General features: G+C 31.7%; 1 protein-coding gene across 2 annotated transcripts; it reads right to left on the reverse strand.

Moving 5' to 3' along the window:
• Positions 1 to 4867: 4867 nt before the first annotated feature.
• Positions 4868 to 18629, reverse strand: LOC107616000 (uncharacterized). 2 transcript variants are annotated; one of them, XM_088500918.1, is made up of 8 exons: positions 18416 to 18629; positions 18192 to 18338; positions 17871 to 17937; positions 17657 to 17730; positions 5732 to 7594; positions 5424 to 5628; positions 5182 to 5321; positions 4868 to 5098 (listed from the first exon to the last, which is right to left on the reverse strand). In XM_088500918.1, the coding sequence occupies exons 4-8, from the start codon at positions 17718 to 17720 to the stop codon at positions 4950 to 4952; spliced, it is 2421 nt and encodes an 806-aa protein (XP_088357044.1). In that variant the 5' UTR covers positions 17721 to 17730; positions 17871 to 17937; positions 18192 to 18338; positions 18416 to 18629; the 3' UTR covers positions 4868 to 4949. The 2 variants fall into 2 exon arrangements, with proteins under 2 accessions (XP_088357044.1, XP_088357045.1); XM_088500919.1 differs by lacking the exons at positions 17657 to 17730; positions 17871 to 17937; positions 18192 to 18338; positions 18416 to 18629 and adding an exon at positions 8109 to 10002.
• Positions 18630 to 19062: the final 433 nt, after the last annotated feature.

Genomic DNA, 19062 nt, shown 5'->3' on the forward strand with positions numbered 1-19062 from the left:
GATTATATGACATCAATAGAAAACCAAATAATAGAAGAATTAGCAACAAAAACAACAGTTTATGATAAGATATTACATATAATGATGATTCTGTATAGAGAATTTTTCGAAAAAAATATTATAGATCATAGACAAGAAGTTTATAATAAAGAATATCAAGAAGCAAAAAACCATTTAGCTAATATTCAAATATATGATTTATGTAATGTGGAATCTTATATATGTGAATATAGAATACATTATTATAAATTAAAAGAAGAAGATAAAGATCATTATCTTAGTATGTATATAACAAAATTTCCATATCCTGCTAATGAATTTATAATGAGAAGATTTATAAGAGAAATAAATAGAGGAACAATTGAAAATAATTTTGGCGGAGCAACCTCTGCAATAAGAGAGGAAATAAAAGAATGTTGTATGCAAAAAGCGACTCAAAAAAGATTTGAAAACATAATTAGAATTTGCTGTCAAGATAATGAAGAAATTCCTCAAAAATATGGTCTTAATAAAAATTTTCAAAGAAAAAGAAAATATCAATTTAGAAAAAGAAAATACTATCCAAACTGGAGAAAAAAGAGGTATTTTAGAAAAAGAAATAACAATAAAAATAAAAGACAAAAAAATAACTATTGCCCAAATAAAAAAGAAAATTGTAAGTGTTGGTATTGCCAAGAAGAAGGACACTATGCAAATAAATGTCCAAAAAAGAAGGATAAAAAAGACCTTACCAAACAATTAGAAATTGCTAAGTCTTGTTTCATGGAACCATTAGAAAAATCAGATGATAATTTAGACTATATTTTTGAATATGTCTCAGAAACAGACTCAGAGACTGAGCAATAATGCTACATTTATTACTATAAAAATAACAGAAAAATTTATAAATGCTTTCATAGATACTGGAGCAACACAATGCTTTGCTAGTACAAATATAAAACTTGATTGGAAAAAATTAAAGAAACCGTTAAGAGTTAGAATAGCTGACAAATCAATACATAAAATTGACCAAAAAGCAGAAATGGTTGAAATATTTATTCAAAATTATAGGTTCATTGTTCCATCCATATATATGTTAGATTCTGGAATGGATTTTATCATAGGAAATAATTTCTTAAAACTATATCATTCATTCATTCAAGAATTAACATATATAGTTTTAAAAGCTCCGCACGATTCTTCAATAAATCGAAAATCAAAATGTATAAAAATACCAACAATTACTATAGATAAGATTTTAAAATTTAAAATATTTTCTATATTAGAAACATGTTATTTAAATTTATATTTTCAGATAAATATCCTAAAAAATAATCTTGAAATAAAAATAGAAGAACTTTTGGATGAAATTTGCGCTGATAATCCTTTAAATATTAAAAATACAAATAAAGAATTAGTAAGCATTAAATTAAAAGATCCTACAAAGGAAATAAATGTTCCAAATAAAATTTCTTATTCCGTAAGAGATAGAGAAGAGTTCTCATTAGAATGTAAAGATCTTTTGGAAAAAGGAATTATAAGATTAAGTAAAAGTCCTCATGCGGCTCCAGCCTTTTATATCGAAAACAATAATGAAATTAAAAGGGAAAAACGAAGAATGGTAATTAATTATAAGAAGATGAATGAAGCAACTGTTGGTGATGCTCATAAACTTCCAAGAAAAGATTCTATTTTAGAAAAAATCAAAGGAGCAACTTGGTTTTCATCTCTCGATGCAAAATCAGGATATTGGCAACTTCGTTTAGACGAAGAAACAAAGAAATTAACTGCTTTTACTTGCCCAACAAAAGAATCAACAAGTGTGTTGCTCTATGAATGGAATGTTTTACCATTCGGATTAAAACAAGCCCCAGGTATCTATCAAAGATTTATGGAAGAAAATCTAAAAGAGCTAAATGAATTTGTTTTAGTTTACATTGATGATATATTAATTTTTACAAAATAGGATAAAGAAAATCATCTTCAAAAATTATTAATAGTATTAAAAAGATGTAAAGAAAAAGGATTAGTTCTTAGCAAAAATAAAGCAAGAATAGCAAAACAAGAAATAGAATTTCTTGGATTAATTCTATCCACTCAAGGAAAGTTAAAACTTCAACCAAATGTTTTAGAAAAAGTAAATTTATTTCCTAATAAAATAGAAGATAGAAAACAATTACAAAGATTTTTAGGGTGTATAAATTATATTTCTGATCAAGTATTTTTAAAGAATATAACAGAATACACTAAAAACTTATTTCCAAAAATAAGTACTAAAAAAGAATGGAAATGGAAAGAAGAAGATAGTATGCAAATTCAAAAAGTCAAAGAATTATGTAAAAAGCTTCCAGAACTTTATATTCCAGAAGAAAACGACTACTTAATAGTAGAAACAGATGCTTCAGACATAACCTGGTCAGGATGTCTAAAAGCTAAGAAAGCTATAAAAAGCTTGGAACAAGAAAAAGAATCACTAGATTCTAAATATTCCCTAAAGGAATTACTTTGCAGGTATATTTCATGGACATTTACACCAACAGAACAGAGATATACTACTCATGAAAAGGAAACTCTAGTAGCAATTAAAACTCTTAAAAAATAGAAAATTGATTTACTACCCAAAGAATTTACATTAAGGACAGATTCAAGTTACCTAACTGGTTTCATACAATATAATTTAAAAGTTGATTATAATCATGGAAGATTGGTAAGATGGCAATTATTTTTGTTACAATATCCAATAAAAATTGAATATATCAAGGGTGACAAAAATATTATTGCAGATACATTAATAAGAGAATGGAGTTCGTTTACAACGCATTAGATTAAGAAATTCAAAAATATGAGCAAGAACTCGAAAAATGTAAGCATTGTCAGCAAATAAGGATACAGATCCAATCCCTCAAGAAGGCCGTTGAAGCATTTCACAAATTTGATGAAAACGATCTTCTTTTTTAATTGAAGCCTTTCTTACGGGAGGCTACTACGATAAAGTTGTCATTTTTATCTTTTTATAAAGATATTTTCTATTTTATGATTGTTATTGATTTAAAAACGTATCACTAAAAGTGTTGCTTAAAGAGAAAGTGTTACCCTTAATCGTTAACTTGGCTCTGATACCAATTTTTCAATTTCGACTTTTCTTTTAATTCTTCTTTCGAAATTTCTACTAACTCTTCATATTTTGCTTCGAATAAGTTTATAATTTGTATAGATTCAATTGGTGGTGCTCTATTCAAAGGATTTTGATAAAAATAATTTGCAACTTCATAATCTGAAGTATTAACCATTTCTACAATTTCTCTTGTATTTGTCATATGATTATTTATTATTAGTCCTTGATGTATATTTATAATTCTGATTTCATATTTATAATTTTTTAATTCTGTTCTAATTTCTATCATAATTATAATATTCTTTTTTACATGGATTATTATATATAAAATCTTTTATCTGTTTATCTTTTTCTTTAATATAATTTCTTAAATCCTCAATAACTTCTTTTATTTCTACACTTTCTCTTGTTTCTAAATATCTTTCTAATTTTTCAATTTCATTCTCCATCTTTTCTTTCAACAGCTTTAATTCTTTTAAATCGTAATATGGTTTTCCAGGCATTTATAAATTTCCTAAATTTAATTCCAACTTGTGTATAATTATTCTTATTTCTATCTTTTTTATTATAAGATCATCAATTTCGTCCTGAAGATTATTTAATTCTTTTTTATACTGCTCTATTTTATTTTTTAATTTTTTCGTTCTTTTCCTTTTTATTTTATTTTCTGATTTTTCAATCTTTTTATGCTTCATAAATTAGGTAATCTTATTATAATTCCTAAAAATAGTTTTGTTTAACATTATTTATTTTAGAATTTCTGCAAACTCTATCATCGATTTATTACTATTTTCTAGAGGTTCTATTAATTTTTCTAGCTCTTCAACTTCTTTTTTCAGCTTGTTATAGATTATTTTTAGAGCTTCAAATGCCCTTTGATTTATTTCAGAAAACTACAAATAATTCAAACGATTCTCTCTTTCAAAGAGCTCTTGTTTCTTATCTTGATAAGTTACATATATTTCTTCCTTATCTATTGTCATAATTTAATATTTAGGGTTTCATTTAATTTTTCGATATTTTTTATTAATTCTTTTATTTCAGAATTTTTTTTTAATTTTTAATTTAGATAAACTTAAAAGACAATTAATTTTAGATTCTCTTATTTGAAAATTTGATGAAAACGATCTTCTTGATGGTTCTTTTAATAATAGAGCTGGGTTTTCAATAGCTTTATATTTTGATATTTCTGTTTTTACAATTTTCTGAAATAATTCATTGACATAAATTCTTTCTCTATTTTTAAATATTATACTATGATGGCTATTTGTTAAAGCATAATTTATTGCATATGTAATTGAAAATGGTCCATCATCTTATTCCATTAAACTTTTTCTATGAAATTTATAAGCTAAACTTATAGATCTTCCAAGATTTTCAGTTGATAAAGGTATAGCATATCTAAGATGGGCATTAAATTTAATATTTACATTTGCCAAATTTCCATGAACAATTCCAATTATTTAATCTATTGGGTCATCAGTAATTCTTTTGTCACAGATTGCTAAACTTATTGGTGAATTAATTCCTTTCATATATGTATATGGTACTCAAGGTTCAGAAAACCGGACCGGTCATCAAACCGCTCTAGTCACTGGTTCACTGGTTCACTGGTCTAACCGGTTCAACCGATGGTTCAACCGGAAAAACCGTTTAGAGTAGAATAATAAATAAATTATAAATACACATCCTAAATATAATTATAGTCTGATATAAATCTTAAAATATCTTCGAAATTTAAAACACTACATAAAATATCATCAACCAAATACATATGATCTTATCAAAATCCAAACTCAAAAGTTAAATAGTAATAAAAGCATATCTAAATATTAAATCCCAACATCATGGTTTATCAATCAAAATCCGCAAGAACTTGTTGCAAATCTGCTTCGGTGGGATGATCTTCACCTTCATTCCCACCCTGATCAGCAGAAGAAAGAGATGCAGCATAAAGACCACTACTACCACCGCCACTTTGATATAAATCAACATCAATTTCACCTAATAAAATAGAAATGTTATTATTATATGATAAACTAACAACATTCTAATAAATCATTAGAAACTAAATATACTATACTCACGCAATAAGTCATCCACATTACTAGGAAGATCAGGCTCTTTCTCTACAACCTCTTCAGTCACCCAGAAGTCAACTTGACTGATACTTTCATAATCAATTGGATCATGCTGTGTCTTTTGCTTTCTTTTTTCTTTTTCCTTCCTAAAAAGTTAAATACAATATATGGAGATTTAATAATTTACAAATTTATTATGATAAAGATTACAAATGAAACAATATAGTATTTCATGAAACATATATTACCTGGATTTAAGACGCAAATTATAGGTAACATAAACAATGTCATTCAGTCTATCATGCTCCAATCTATTTCTTCTTTTTGTATGAATCTGGTCAAAAAGGCTCCAATTTCTCTCACACCCAGAAGAAGCAGATGCTTGGCTAAGAATGCGAACAGCTATCTTTTGTAGACATGGAGCAGAGCCTCCGAATAACCTCCACCATTCATCTACCAATTATAAAACCATAACATATTATAAGATATTAATTAAGAACATAGGAGCTCAAAACAAGTTACTATTGATTAAACAAATATCCAACCATATTCTTACCAGGCTTAAGTTCAGATGCAGCTGGAATAACTTCTTGTCTATCAAAACTTTCCTTCCGATCTCTATATAAATGTATTTCTTTCATTGCCTGAACTGAATCCAAATTGTTACACTTGCAATACAAGGTAACAAGATCAAGCAAACCTCGCATAACATCAGGTGCTTCTTTATAATTTTCATTAAAAAAGAATTTAGGATTCAGGAAGTAAGCTGCCGCATGAAGATCTTTCTTCAAATGCTTGTCCCATCTTGAGTTGATAATATCTGTGTACGGCTGATATGCAGTCTTGGATTGCCTAAACATCTCCTTAATTGCATCTTCTGCCCTTAGCATTCCTTCATAAACATATCCCAAAGATGGGGGGTCATCAGCATCAACAACCCTCAGCAAGTAAATCAGAGGGCCCACAAGTTTACATACAGTAAAGCAATCGTCCCAAAATTTGGCGTCCAGAATGATAGCACTCACAGCTCTACCAGTAGCACTCCTTCCTAATTTGTGATCAGTGAAAATTGAATCTACAACCAATTGTTGCAACTCCTTTTTACGGTCAAAGATGCTCTTCAATGTAATAAACACAGTTGCAAACCGGGTTGCACCAGGACGTACAATTTCTCTCCAACGAGGTCTTTGTCTTAGCCAAGATAAGAAAACCGTATGATTGTACACAAATACTGTGATCTTTGAAGCACGAGTTGCAAGGTTAGAAATATGCGCCATGCTGCTTATATCTTTTAAAATAAGATTAAGGCAACGAGCAGCACATGGTGACCAATAGATATTATCATATTTTCTATTGATAAGCCTACCAGCAGCAACATAATTGGCCGCATTGTCAGTCACAACATGCACAATATTATTTGGGCCAATCCATTCAATCACCTCAGAAAACAAAGTACACAAGTGTGAAGCATTTTTTACCATACTGGAAGCATCTACTGATTTCACAAAGCACAAACCTTTAGAACAATACACCAAGAAATTGATTAACGTCCTTTGTCTTTGATCTGTCCAACCATCAGCCATGAGGGTACATCCAGTTTCCTTCCATGCACTCCTATAACTATCAACTAGCATTTGACTTTCTCTTTTAAGATCAGCCAACAAATGAACCCTTAACTTATCATAAGAAGGCCCCTTGTAACCAGGTCCAATACCAGCAACACCATCCAACATATCTTGGAAATATGGCGACATCACAGCATTAAATGGAATTTTACAATCCAAAAGCCACCGAGCAAATCGTTTATCAACCTCGTGTATCGCCTCTTTGTTTTGCAAAACACTCTTAATACTTGGTTGAGCTCCTGGAGTTGTTCTTGGTGCAAACATAGGAGGAATGACTTTGGCTTTTTTCTTTGGATCGCCTCCAACTCCTTGCTGATTCGAGGTACGCTGCTGTTCCTGTTCTTCTTGGATTGCCTCATCAATTGCATCCTCTACCTCATCACCACCCTCTTCACCAAAACTTACTTTTCTTTTCTTTTTGCTGGCCTGAATATCTTTCAACAAACTTTCCATCTGTTTTTCCACATCATATGGAACTTTAGGACATTTTTTCACGTCTCCGGTAATCTTTGCTAGATGTTTCTTCATCCTGTGAATTCCACCTCCATTGAAAACTTGTAGACAAAATAAACATTGATACTGTGGTTTTCCATTCACTGTTTGTAGAGCAACATATTTCCAAGCTAAATCTGTTTTTCCCCTAAGGTTCGAAGAACCTTGTGACTGACTATCGTTAGCACTACGGGAATTAGGATTAGCAGCATCATTCGAAATAGGAGTATCGGCAGGCATGTTATTATTCACAGAATCATTGTTATCAGCAGTTGCTTCTTGATTAATACTATCTTCCATAACTAAAATTAATAAAACATATATGAAATTAAAAACAGCCACAGCAATAAACATTAACAATTCTAACAATTCTAACAATTCTAAACAGCCACAGCAGAACAAATTTGAGAAATTCAGCCAGTTAACAAATATGCAAAACCGAGTCCGTTTCCAGCATTAACAAAGTACAAAACAGTAACAAATTTGAGCTACAAAACAGAAATTTGAGCAACACACAGAAATTGAACTACAAACACAAATTGAACTACAAACAGAAATTGAGCAACAGTGCAACACACAGAAATTCAGCTGCAAACCAAGTTACCAAGAAACAGAATTTGAGCTGCAAACCAAGTTACTAACAAACAGAAATTGAGCTGCAAACCAAGTTACTAACAAACAGAAATTGAGCTGCAAACCAGGTTACTAACAAAGATGTTCACAGAGGCAAAGAACAAAGATGAGCAGAGGAAGAGGAAGTCAGTTCACAGAGGCAAAGAAGTGAAGAACAAAGATGAGCAGAGACGAGTTACTCACCGCGCGACGATGAAGACGATGGGACGGGGCAGATGAAGACGAGGCAGACGGCTGGCTACTGGGCAGGGAACCAGGCGAAGAAGGAGGGTTACTTGGGCTGACGACCAGGCGACGGCGATTGGGCTGTTGACCGGTGACCGCGGCGACGAAGGAGGGGGCGGTGGCAGGCTGGGGTTCGGGCGTGGAGGGTTCAGCTTCAGTCTTCTCTCATTCTCTGTTCTCTTCTCTCACGAAGATGAACAACACACAGAATTAGGGATTCGGGGGGTGGTTGGGGTCACCGGGTCAGGGTGCTCTTCGGGTCGGGTCGGGTTAAGGGTTTCTTTTTTTTTTTTTTTTTAAATAACGAAACGACGTCGTTTATTCAGAACCGGCCGGTTACCGGTTCGGCCCAACCGGCCGGTTTTTGGCCGGTTCGCCGGTTCGTCGCCGGTTCTTTCCAGGACGGTTTCTGCAGGAGGACCGGACCGTCTGCATCGCCGGTTCGCGGTTAAACCGGTCGAACCGGCCGGTCCGGTCCGGTTTTCAGAACATTGATGGTACTAATATGAATCCATCCAATTTTCGATCTTTTTTGTTGATCCTTAATTTTCTCAATCTGTTTACTCAATTATTCATCATTTATCAAAGCTATTTCAAGTTCTCCATTAGCAGATTTTATTTTTACAGGGGCTTCAAGTTGAATTTTTTCATAGTATATTATATTTTTTCTATTAAAAACTTCTTTTAAAATACTTTGTTTATTAAAATTTTCATTTGATTTGAGATTTAGTTATGTTTTTCGAACAGCCTGTTTTTTATTATCTAATAAAGCAGTTAATCTATAATAATCAGATTCTTCCGTTAATTCTAAATTTTCTAAATAATTCATAACCAAGAGACTAGGATAAAGATGTACCTTTCTCGAGAAAAACTTCCTTTATTTAGTATATTTTACATAAGGTTTTTATCTCCAGAGGGGAGATTGTAGATATTAACTCCAGAGGGGAGTTTAAAACTATTTTTCTCTAAGAAATTTCTTTGTCAGACTACAGAATCGCCTCGGTAGCTTCCTCCTTGCTTTCCTAGCAAATGAGTACTCTTAGCCTTCTGCTTTCTTTTTTCTGATGCTTTCTACAATTGCCTAAGCAATCTATTTATAATGGTTGGGTCTGATGGTCAATTCCTATCCTTACCCTTCTTATGACGTCATTGCTTACGTCATTGTTTACTATCTTGTACCAGCTACATTATTGGTGCTTTATGACCTAAGCGCTTACGTCATTATGCAATAATGTTGAGGGATGCTTCAGATGCACTATCCTCCTCTTTTATCATGTGGGTGGATCCCATTTCATTATTACTTTCTTAAGATATTTTCGAGGCGCATAGCTGGTACCTGTGGTCTTCTTTGTCTTTTATCAAATAGCAGAGATTCCTTCTTATCCCTTCAGGAAATTTTTCTAAAAGTCCAGATAAATTGTAGAATGCTGATTCAAATTCCACCAAGAGTCTCATTTCTCTTTCTTCAATTTCATTTCTTTTACCGGACACAAGCAGAGTATTTCTACTTTTATAATTAATTCTTGTGTGAGATTCCTTCGTTATTTTTTGAGTTCTTTCAAAGACCCTTGCTAATGTGCTGGCTAGTCTTCCTTCATGACTGCAAATTGTTAAATCTTGAATTTGATCAATTGGTTAAAAATTTTCTGAAAAAACGGACATGAATATTACTTGGTATGCTGGAACCAAGCATTCTTCTTCTTCATTAAAAATAGGTTGACTATTTGTAAATTTTAGGGATACATCCCTTGGATTTACATTGTCAATCATATTTTTAAATCTCTTTACTGCATCAACGAATCCTGCAGAAAACTCACTAATAATTTTTAGATCATTAAAAATTAAAATTGTATCAATTAATCCATACTGAAAAACTGATAAGTGTGAAATGGGGAAGCATTTGGAAAAATAACCAGCTTTGTTAGCTGTTCTTTGGCAATAGGATAATATCCCAAAATTGCCCTTTTTTCTTCAGTCCAATTCAGGATTATATTAAGGGTTTCTCTGAGATTTGATCTACAGACCCTTTTCTTTTTCTTGATTTCAGCCCTTGTAGGAATGTTTCTCATTATTCCTGTTCTTTGAGCTTGAATTGGAGTTTTATCTGCTCTTCTTAGGGTTTGCTCTGGTGAAGAGCTTCATATTTCCTGAAGGATTCCTTTGCCTCTTCCAGCATTGAAAATCCTCTTTTATGAATTATCTTTGATTGATGTGTGAATGGTGCTGCTTTTTCCTAGGCATCATATACTCCTTTCATGGGGCCATTATAAATTACATAATATTTTTTATCTTGGGTGGATTTTTTAATAATTTCAGCAATTGTTTTATTTTCTGAAAATTTTTCTCCTCCTAGTTTGTCCACCATGCTTAGCTGGCTGAACTCTGATGCTTTCTACAATTGCCTAAGCAATCTATTTATAACGGTTGGGTCTGGTGGACAATTCCCATCCTTACCCTTCTTATGACGTCATTGCTTACGTCATTGTTTACTATCTTGCACCAGCTACATTATTGGTGCTTTATGACCTAAGCGCTTACGTCATTATGCAATAATGTTGAAGGATGCTTCAGATGCATTGTCCTCCTCTTTTATCATGTGGGTGGATCCCATTTCATTATTGCTTTCTTCAGAAATTTTCGAGGCGCATAGCTGGCACCTCTGGTCTTCTCTGTCTTTTATCAAATAGCAGAGATTTCTTCTTATCCCTTCAGGGAATTTTTCTAAAAGTCCAAATAAATTGTAGAATGCTGATTCAAATTCCACCAAGAGACTCATTTCTCTTTCTTCAATTTTATTTCTTTTACTGGACACAAGCAGAGTATTTCTACTTTTATAATTAATTATTGTGTGAGATTCCTTCGTTATTTTTTGAGTTCTTTCAAAGACCATTGCTAATGTGCTGGCTAGTCTTCCTTCATGACTGTAAATTGTTAAATCTTGAAATTGATCAATTGGTTGAAAATTTCCTGAAAAAATGGACATGAATATTACTTGGTATGCTCGAACCAAGCATTCTTCTTCTTCATTAAAAATAGGTTGACTATTTGTAAATTTTAGAGATACATCCCTTGGATTTACATTGTCAATCATATTTTTAAATCTCTTTACTGCATCAACGAATCCTGCAGGAAACTCACTAATAATTTTTAGATCATTAAAAATTAAAATTGTATCAATTAATCCATACTGAAAAAACTGATAAGTATGAGATGGGGAAGCATCTGGAAAAATAACCAGCTTTGTTAGCTGTTCTTTGGCAATAGGATAATATCCCAAAAATGCCCTTTTTTCTTCAGTCCAATTCAGAATTATATTAAGGGTTTCTCAGAGATTTGATCTACAGACCCTTAATATAATCCTGAATTGGATTGAAGAAAAAAGGACAATTTTGGGATATTATTCTATTTCCAAAGAACAGCTAACAAAGCTTGTTATTTTTCCAGATTCTTTTCCATCTCACACTTATCAATTTTTTCAGTATGGATTAATTGATACAATTTTAATTTTTAATGATCTAAAAATTATTAGTGAGTTTTCTGCAGGATTCGTTGATGCAGTAAAGAGATTTAAAAATATGATTGACAATGTAAATTCAAGGGATGTATCCCTAAAATTTACAAATAGCCAACCTATTTTTAATGAAGAAGAAGAATGCTTGGTTCCAGCATACCAAGTAATATTCATGTCCATTTTTTTAGGAAATTTTCAACCAATTGATCAAATTCAAGATTTAACAATTTGCAGTCATGAAGGAAGACTAGCCAGCACATTAGCAATGGTCTTTGAAAGAACTCAAAAAATAACGAAGGAATCTCACACAATAATTAATTATAAAAGTAGAAATACTCTGCTTGTGTCCAGTAAAAGAAATGAAATTGAAGAAAGAGAAATGAGACTCTTGGTGGAATTTGAATCAGCATTCTACAATTTATCTGGACTTTTAGAAAAATTCCCGGAAGGGATAAGAAGGAATCTCTGCTATTTGATAAAAGACAGAGAAGACCACAGGTGCCAGCTATGCGCTTCGAAAATATCTGAAGAAAGCAATAATGAAATGGGATCCACCCACATGATAAAAGAGGAGGACAGTGCATCTGAAGCATCCCTCAACATTATTGCGTAATGACGTAAGCGTTTAGGTCATAAAGCACCAATAATGTAGCTGGTGCAAGATAGTAAACAATGACGTAAGCAATGACGTCATAAGAAGAGTAAGGATGGAAATTGTCCATCAGACCCAACCATTATAAATAGATTGCTTAGGCAATTGTAGAAAGCATCAGAGCTCAGCCAGCTAAGCATGGTGGACAAACTAGGAGGAGAAAAAATTTCAGAAAATAAAACAATTACTGAAATTATTAAAAAATCCACCCAAGATAAAAAATATTATGTAATTTATAATGGCCCCATGATAGGAGTATATGATGCCTGGGAAAAAGCAGCACCATTCACACATCAATCAAAGATAATTCATAAAGGAGGATTTTTAGCGCTGGAAGAGGCAAAGAAATCCTTTAGGAAATATGAAGCTCTTCACCAGAGCAAACCCTAAGAAGAGCAGATAAAGCTCCAATTCAAGCCCAGAGAACAAAAATAATGCGAAACATTCCTACAAGGGCTGAAATCAAGAAAAAAAAAAGGGTCTGTAGATCAAATCTCAGAGAAACCCTTAATATAATCCTGAATTGGACTGAAGAAAAAAGGATAATTTTGGGATATTATTCCATTGCCAAAGAACAGCTAACAAAGCTGGTTATTTTTTCAGATTCTTCCCCATCTCACACTTATCAGTTTTTTCAGTATGGATTAATTGATACAATTTTAATTTTTAATGATCTAAAAATTATTAGTGAGTTTCCTATAGGATTCGTTGATACAATAAAGAGATTTAAAAATATGATTGACAATGTAAATCCAAGGGATGTATTCCTAAAATTTACAAATAGTCAACCTATTTTTAATGAAGAAGAAGAATGCTTGGTTCCAGCATACCAAGTAATATTCATGTCCATTTTTTTAGAAAATTTTCAACCAATTGATCAAATTCAAGATTTAACAATTTACAGTCATGAAGGAAGACTATCCAGCACCTTAGCAAGGGTCTTTGAAAGAACTTAAAAAATAACGAAGGAATCTCACACAATAATTAATTATAAAAGTAGAAATACTCTGCTTGTGTCCAGTAAAAGAAATGAAATTGAAGAAAGAGAAATGAGACTCTTGGTGGAATTTGAATTAGCATTCTACAATTTATCTGGACTTTTAGAAAAACTCCCTGAAGAGATAAAAAGGAATCTCTGCTATTTGATAAAAGACAGAGAAGACCACAGGTGCCAGCTATGCGCCTCGAAAATATCTGAAGAAAGCAATAATGAAATGGGATCCACCCACATGATAAAAGAGGAGGACAGCGCATCTAAAGCATCCCTTAACATTATTGCATAATGACGTAAGCGCTTAGGTCATAAAACATCAATAATGTAGCTGGTGCAAGATAGTAAACAATGACGTAAGCAATGACGTCATAAGAAGAGTAAGGATGGGAATTGTCCATCAGACCCAACCATTATAAATAGATTGCTTAAGCAATTGTAGAAAGCATCAGAGTTCAGCCAGCTAAGCATTGTGGACAAACTAGGAGAAGAAAAAATTTCAGAAAATAAAACAATTACTGAAATTATTAAAAAATCTACCCAAGATAAAAAATATTATGTAATTTATAATGGCCCCATGAAAGGAGTATATAATGCCTGGGAAAAAGCAGCACCATTCACACATCAATCAAAGATAATTCATAAAAGAGGATTTTTAGCGCTGGAAGAGGCAAAGAAATCCTTTAGGAAATATGAAGCTCTTCACCAGAGTAAACCCTAAGAAGAGCAGATAAAGCTTCAATTCAAGCACAGAGAACAAAAATAATGCGAAACATTCCTACAAGGGCTGAAATCAATAAAAAGAAAAGGGTCTGTAGATCAAATCTCAGAGAAACCCTTAATATAATCCTGAATTGGACTGAAGAAAAAAGGATAATTTTGGGATATTATTCCATTGCCAAAGAACAGCTAACAAAGCTGGTTATTTTTTCAGATTCTTCCCCATCTCACACTTATCAGTTTTTTCAGTATGGATTAATTAATACAATTTTAATTTTTAATGATCTAAAAATTATTAGTGAGTTTCCTACAGGATTCGTTGATGCAATAAAGAGATTTAAAAATATGATTGACAATGTAAATCCAAGGGATGTATTCCTAAAATTTACAAATAGTCAACCTATTTTTAATGAAGAAGAAGAATGCTTGGTTCCAGCATACCAAGTAATATTCATGTCCATTTTTTTAGAAAATTTTCAACCAATTGATCAAATTCAAGATTTAACAATTTACAGTCATAAAGGAAGACTATCCAGCACCTTAGCAAGGGTCTTTGAAAGAACTCAAAAAATAACGAAGGAATCTCACACAATAATTAATTATAAAAGTAGAAATACTCTGCTTGTGTCCAGTAAAAGAAATGAAATTGAAGAAAGAGAAATGAGACTCTTGGTGGAATTTGAATCAGCATTCTACAATTTATCTGGACTTTTAGAAAAACTCCCTGAAGGGATAAGAAGGAATCTCTGCTATTTGATAAAAGACAGAGAAGACCACAGGTGCCAGCTATGCACCTCGAAAATATCTGAAGAAAGCAATAATGAAATGGGATCCACCCACATGATAAAAGAGGAGACAGCGCATCTAAAGCATCCCTTAACATTATTGCATAATGACGTAAGCGCTTAGGTCATAAAGCATCAATAATGTAGCTGGTGCAAGATAGTAAACAATGACGTAAGCAATGACGTCATAAGAAGAGTAAGGATGGGAATTGTCCATCAGACCCAACCATTATAAATAGATTGCTTAGGCAATTGTAGAAAGCATCAGAAAACAGAAAGCAGAAGGCTAAGAATACTCATATGCTAGGAAAGCAAGGAGGAAGCTGCCGAGGCGATTCTGTAGTCTGACGAAGAATTCCCTCAGGGAAAAATAGTTTTAAACTCCCCTCTGGAGTTAATATCTACAATCTCCCCTCTGGAGATAAAAACACCTTATTTAAAATATACTAAATAAAGGAAGTTTTTCTCGAGAAAGGTACATCTTTATCCTAGTCTCTTAGTTATGAATTATTTAGAAAGCTTAGAATTAACAGAAGAATCTGATTATTATAGATTAACTACTTTATTAGATAATGAAAAACAGGTTGTTATAAAAACAGAACTAAATCTCAAATCAAATGAAAATTTTAATAAACAAAGTCTTTTAAAAAAAGTTTTTAATAGAAAAAATATAATCTACTATGGAAAAATTCAAGTTGGAGCCCTTGTAAAAATAAAATCTGCTAATGGAGAACTTGAAATAGCTTTGATAAATGATGAAGAATTGAGTAAACAGATTGAGAAAATTAAGGATCAACAAAAAAGATCTAAAATTGGATGGATTCATATTAGTACCATACAAGTCTTAATCAAATCTACATATATGAAAAGAATTAATTCACCAATAAGTTTAGCAATCTATGACAAACGAATTACTGATAATCCAATAGATCAAATAATTGGAATTGTTCATGAAAATTTGGCAAATATAAATGTTAAATTTAATGCCCATCTTGGATATGCTATACCTTTATCAACTGAAAATCTTGGAAGATCTATAAGTTTAGCTTATAAATTTCATAGAAAAAGTTTAATGGAACAAGATGATGAACCATTTTCAATTACATATGTAATAAACTATGGTTTAACAAATATTAACAAATAGCCATCATAGTATAATATTTAAAAACAGAAAAAGAATTTATGTCGATGAATTACTTCAGAAAATTGTAAAAACAGAAATACCAAAATATAAAGCTATTGAAAACCCAGTTCTATTATTAAAAGAATCATCAAGAAGATCGTTTTCATCAAATTTCCAAATAAGAGAATCTAAAATCAATAGTCCTTTAAGTTTATCTAAATTAAAAATTAAAGAAGAAAATTCTGAAATAAAAGAATTAACAAAAAGGTCGAAAAATTAAATAAAACTCTAAATATTAAATTATAACAATAGATAAGGAAGAAATATATGTAACTTATCAAGATAAGAAACAAGAGCTCTTTGAAAGAGAGAATCGTTTGAATTATTTGCAGTTTTCTGAAATAAATCAAAGGGCATTTGAAGCTCTAAAAATAATCTATAACAAGCTGAAAAAAAGAAGTTGAAGAGCTAGAAAAATTAATAGAATCTCTAGAAAATAGTTATGAATCGATGATAGAGTTTGCAAAAATTCTAAAATAAATAATGTTAAACAAAACTATTTTTAGGAATTATAATAAGATTACCTAATTTATGAAGCATATAAAGATTGAAAAACCAGAAAATAAAATAAAAAAAAAGAGCAAAAAAATTAAAAAATAAAATAGAGCAGTATAAAAAAGAATTAAATAATCTTCAGGATGAAATTGATGATCTTATAATAAAAAAGATATAAATAAGAATAATTATACACAAGTTGGAATTAAATTTAGGAAATTTATAAATGCCTGAAAAACTATATTACGATTTAAAAGAATTAAAGCTGTTGAAAGAAAAGATGGAGAATGAAATTGAAAAATTAAAAAGATATTTAGAAACAAGAGAAAGTGTAGAAATAAAAGAAGTTATTGAGGATTTAAGAAATTATATTAAAGAAAAAGACAAACAGATAAAAGATTTTATATATAATAATTCATGTAAAAAAGAATGTTATAATTATGATAGAAATTAGAACAGAATTAAAAAATTATAAATATGAAATCAGAATTATAAATATACATCAAGGACTAATAATAAATAATCATATAACAAATATAAGAGAAATTGTAGAAATGGTTAATACTTCATATTATGAAGTTGCAAATTATTTTTATCAAAATCCTTTGAATAGATCACCACCAATTGAATATACAAATTATAAACTTATTCGAAGCAAAATATGAAGAGTTAGTAGAAATTTCGAAAGAAGAATTAAAAGAAAAGTCAAAATTGAAAATTGGTATCAGAGCCAAGTTAACGATTAAGAGTAACACTTTCTCTTTATGCAACACTTTTAGTGATACATTTTTAAATCAATAACAACCACAAAATAAAAAACGTCTTTACAAAAAGATAAAAATGACTTTATCGTAATAGCCTCCTTGAAAGTGAGAACATTTTTGTTGTTTTATAATCAACAAAAGCACTCCCTATGTATTACTTCTACTTTTTTTATTTTTTACTCATTAGATAGAAGCCAAATATTGAACCTTATAACATAAATTACTTCGGAATAAGAATGACTTCTTTTCTTTTTTTTAAGGGTTAAGTACGATTTTAGTTCCTATAATTTAGACTGAAAATTTTTTTTGTCCCCAACTTTTTTCATACAAAATCGCTCTTAAAATTTAACCGTGATTTTAAAATTTTCTTTTTTGATAGATTAGTTTTTTAAATGACAAAAATACCTCTCTCTTTTTTCACCACCATCATCATCGTTTCTCTATTCTCACCTACTCCATCCACTGCCATCCCATCACATCTGTTCATGAATTCAATAAAAAAATCCAACCTTCAATAATAACCTCAAATAAATCAAAATTAAAACAACAATTTATCACCACATTAACAAGAAACAAAAAAATCATCATCTAATATAGAACCGAATTTGAAGGATCAAACCTCAAACCATCTCAATATGCCGAGCAAGCTTCGGTAAACCTTTCCCAATGCCATCTCAATTTGAGCTCTGACGAAATACACATAAGCTTCAGAAAGCATTCCAAAAAAACTAGCTTGAGAAGAGGAAATAGTAAGTGGCTCCAATTTGGGTATATGTATCGAAATTGATTTTGCATCGTTAATTTGGTATAACTTCAACAGTGCTTTTGCTTTATACATAAAGAGATGTAAATTCAATTTCTAATTAGTTCAGACATTTTGAAGAAAACAGATGACATAAAAAACTAAACAAAAGAAAAGAAAATTTAAGAAAGAGTGTACCTGAGGAGAAGAATCAGCTCCAGTAGCAATAGTAGCATCAACTTTTCTAAGAACACTTTCAACTAATTGTAACTTGTGCATCTCACACGATCCAGATGCATGCAAGGGTAACGAAGGTGCTTCCTTGCATTCTCAACTTGCCCCAACCTGCTATACTATGGTTTGAGGCTTGTTCCTAGTGCGTTGGGTATCAAAATAAAATCAAAGGCTTGGAAAATCCTTACAGAGGTGGCGCCATCGGCGAGACAAGAAGCTGGGTCAGACGCGTCGCGGCGAGGTGAGGGCAAATCGCGGCGTTGCGAGGGAGAGGGAGAGACGCGGCAAGGGCGAGGCGAGCGCGACAGTGAGCTTCCTTCTTTCCTTCTTTCTCTCTGAGTTGCTACTTCTCTCTGAGTGTCTACTTCTCTCTCTTCTCAAGGTGTGATGGAGATGACGATATTGACGGTATAATTGTCCAAATGATTTTAAAATTACATTAAACTTTAGGAATAATTTTATATAAAAAAAAAGGTTGAAAATGAAAAAAATTTTGCCAGAAAACCCAACATAGATTACATCATAAAGGTATATTGGCACAAATTAATTTTATTATGGAGAGTGATTTGGAGTACGACGGCGTTATGGAGAGGATGGTAGTTTTACCTGAATATGGTATCAGCAACGTACAAATCGGACTGTGCGAGTTGGCTCTCACCAAATCGGACCATGCGAATTGTTGGAGGAACACGGACCCTCCGAGTTGTGGTAGCACAAGCCACGTGTTCGCACGCTAGTGGCTCCCCAGTGACGGTGTCTTTCAACCCCACAAATCGGATTCCTTGCATGCGTACTCTCACTTTTCCTTCCTTGCTTCCTTCCCTACTCAGCTTGA

Source organism: Arachis ipaensis, chromosome B1 (genome assembly GCF_059453495.1).
Source record: "Arachis ipaensis isolate K30076 ecotype BB chromosome B1, ASM5945349v1, whole genome shotgun sequence".
In the NCBI taxonomy this organism is placed as follows: Eukaryota; Viridiplantae; Streptophyta; class Magnoliopsida; order Fabales; family Fabaceae; genus Arachis; species Arachis ipaensis.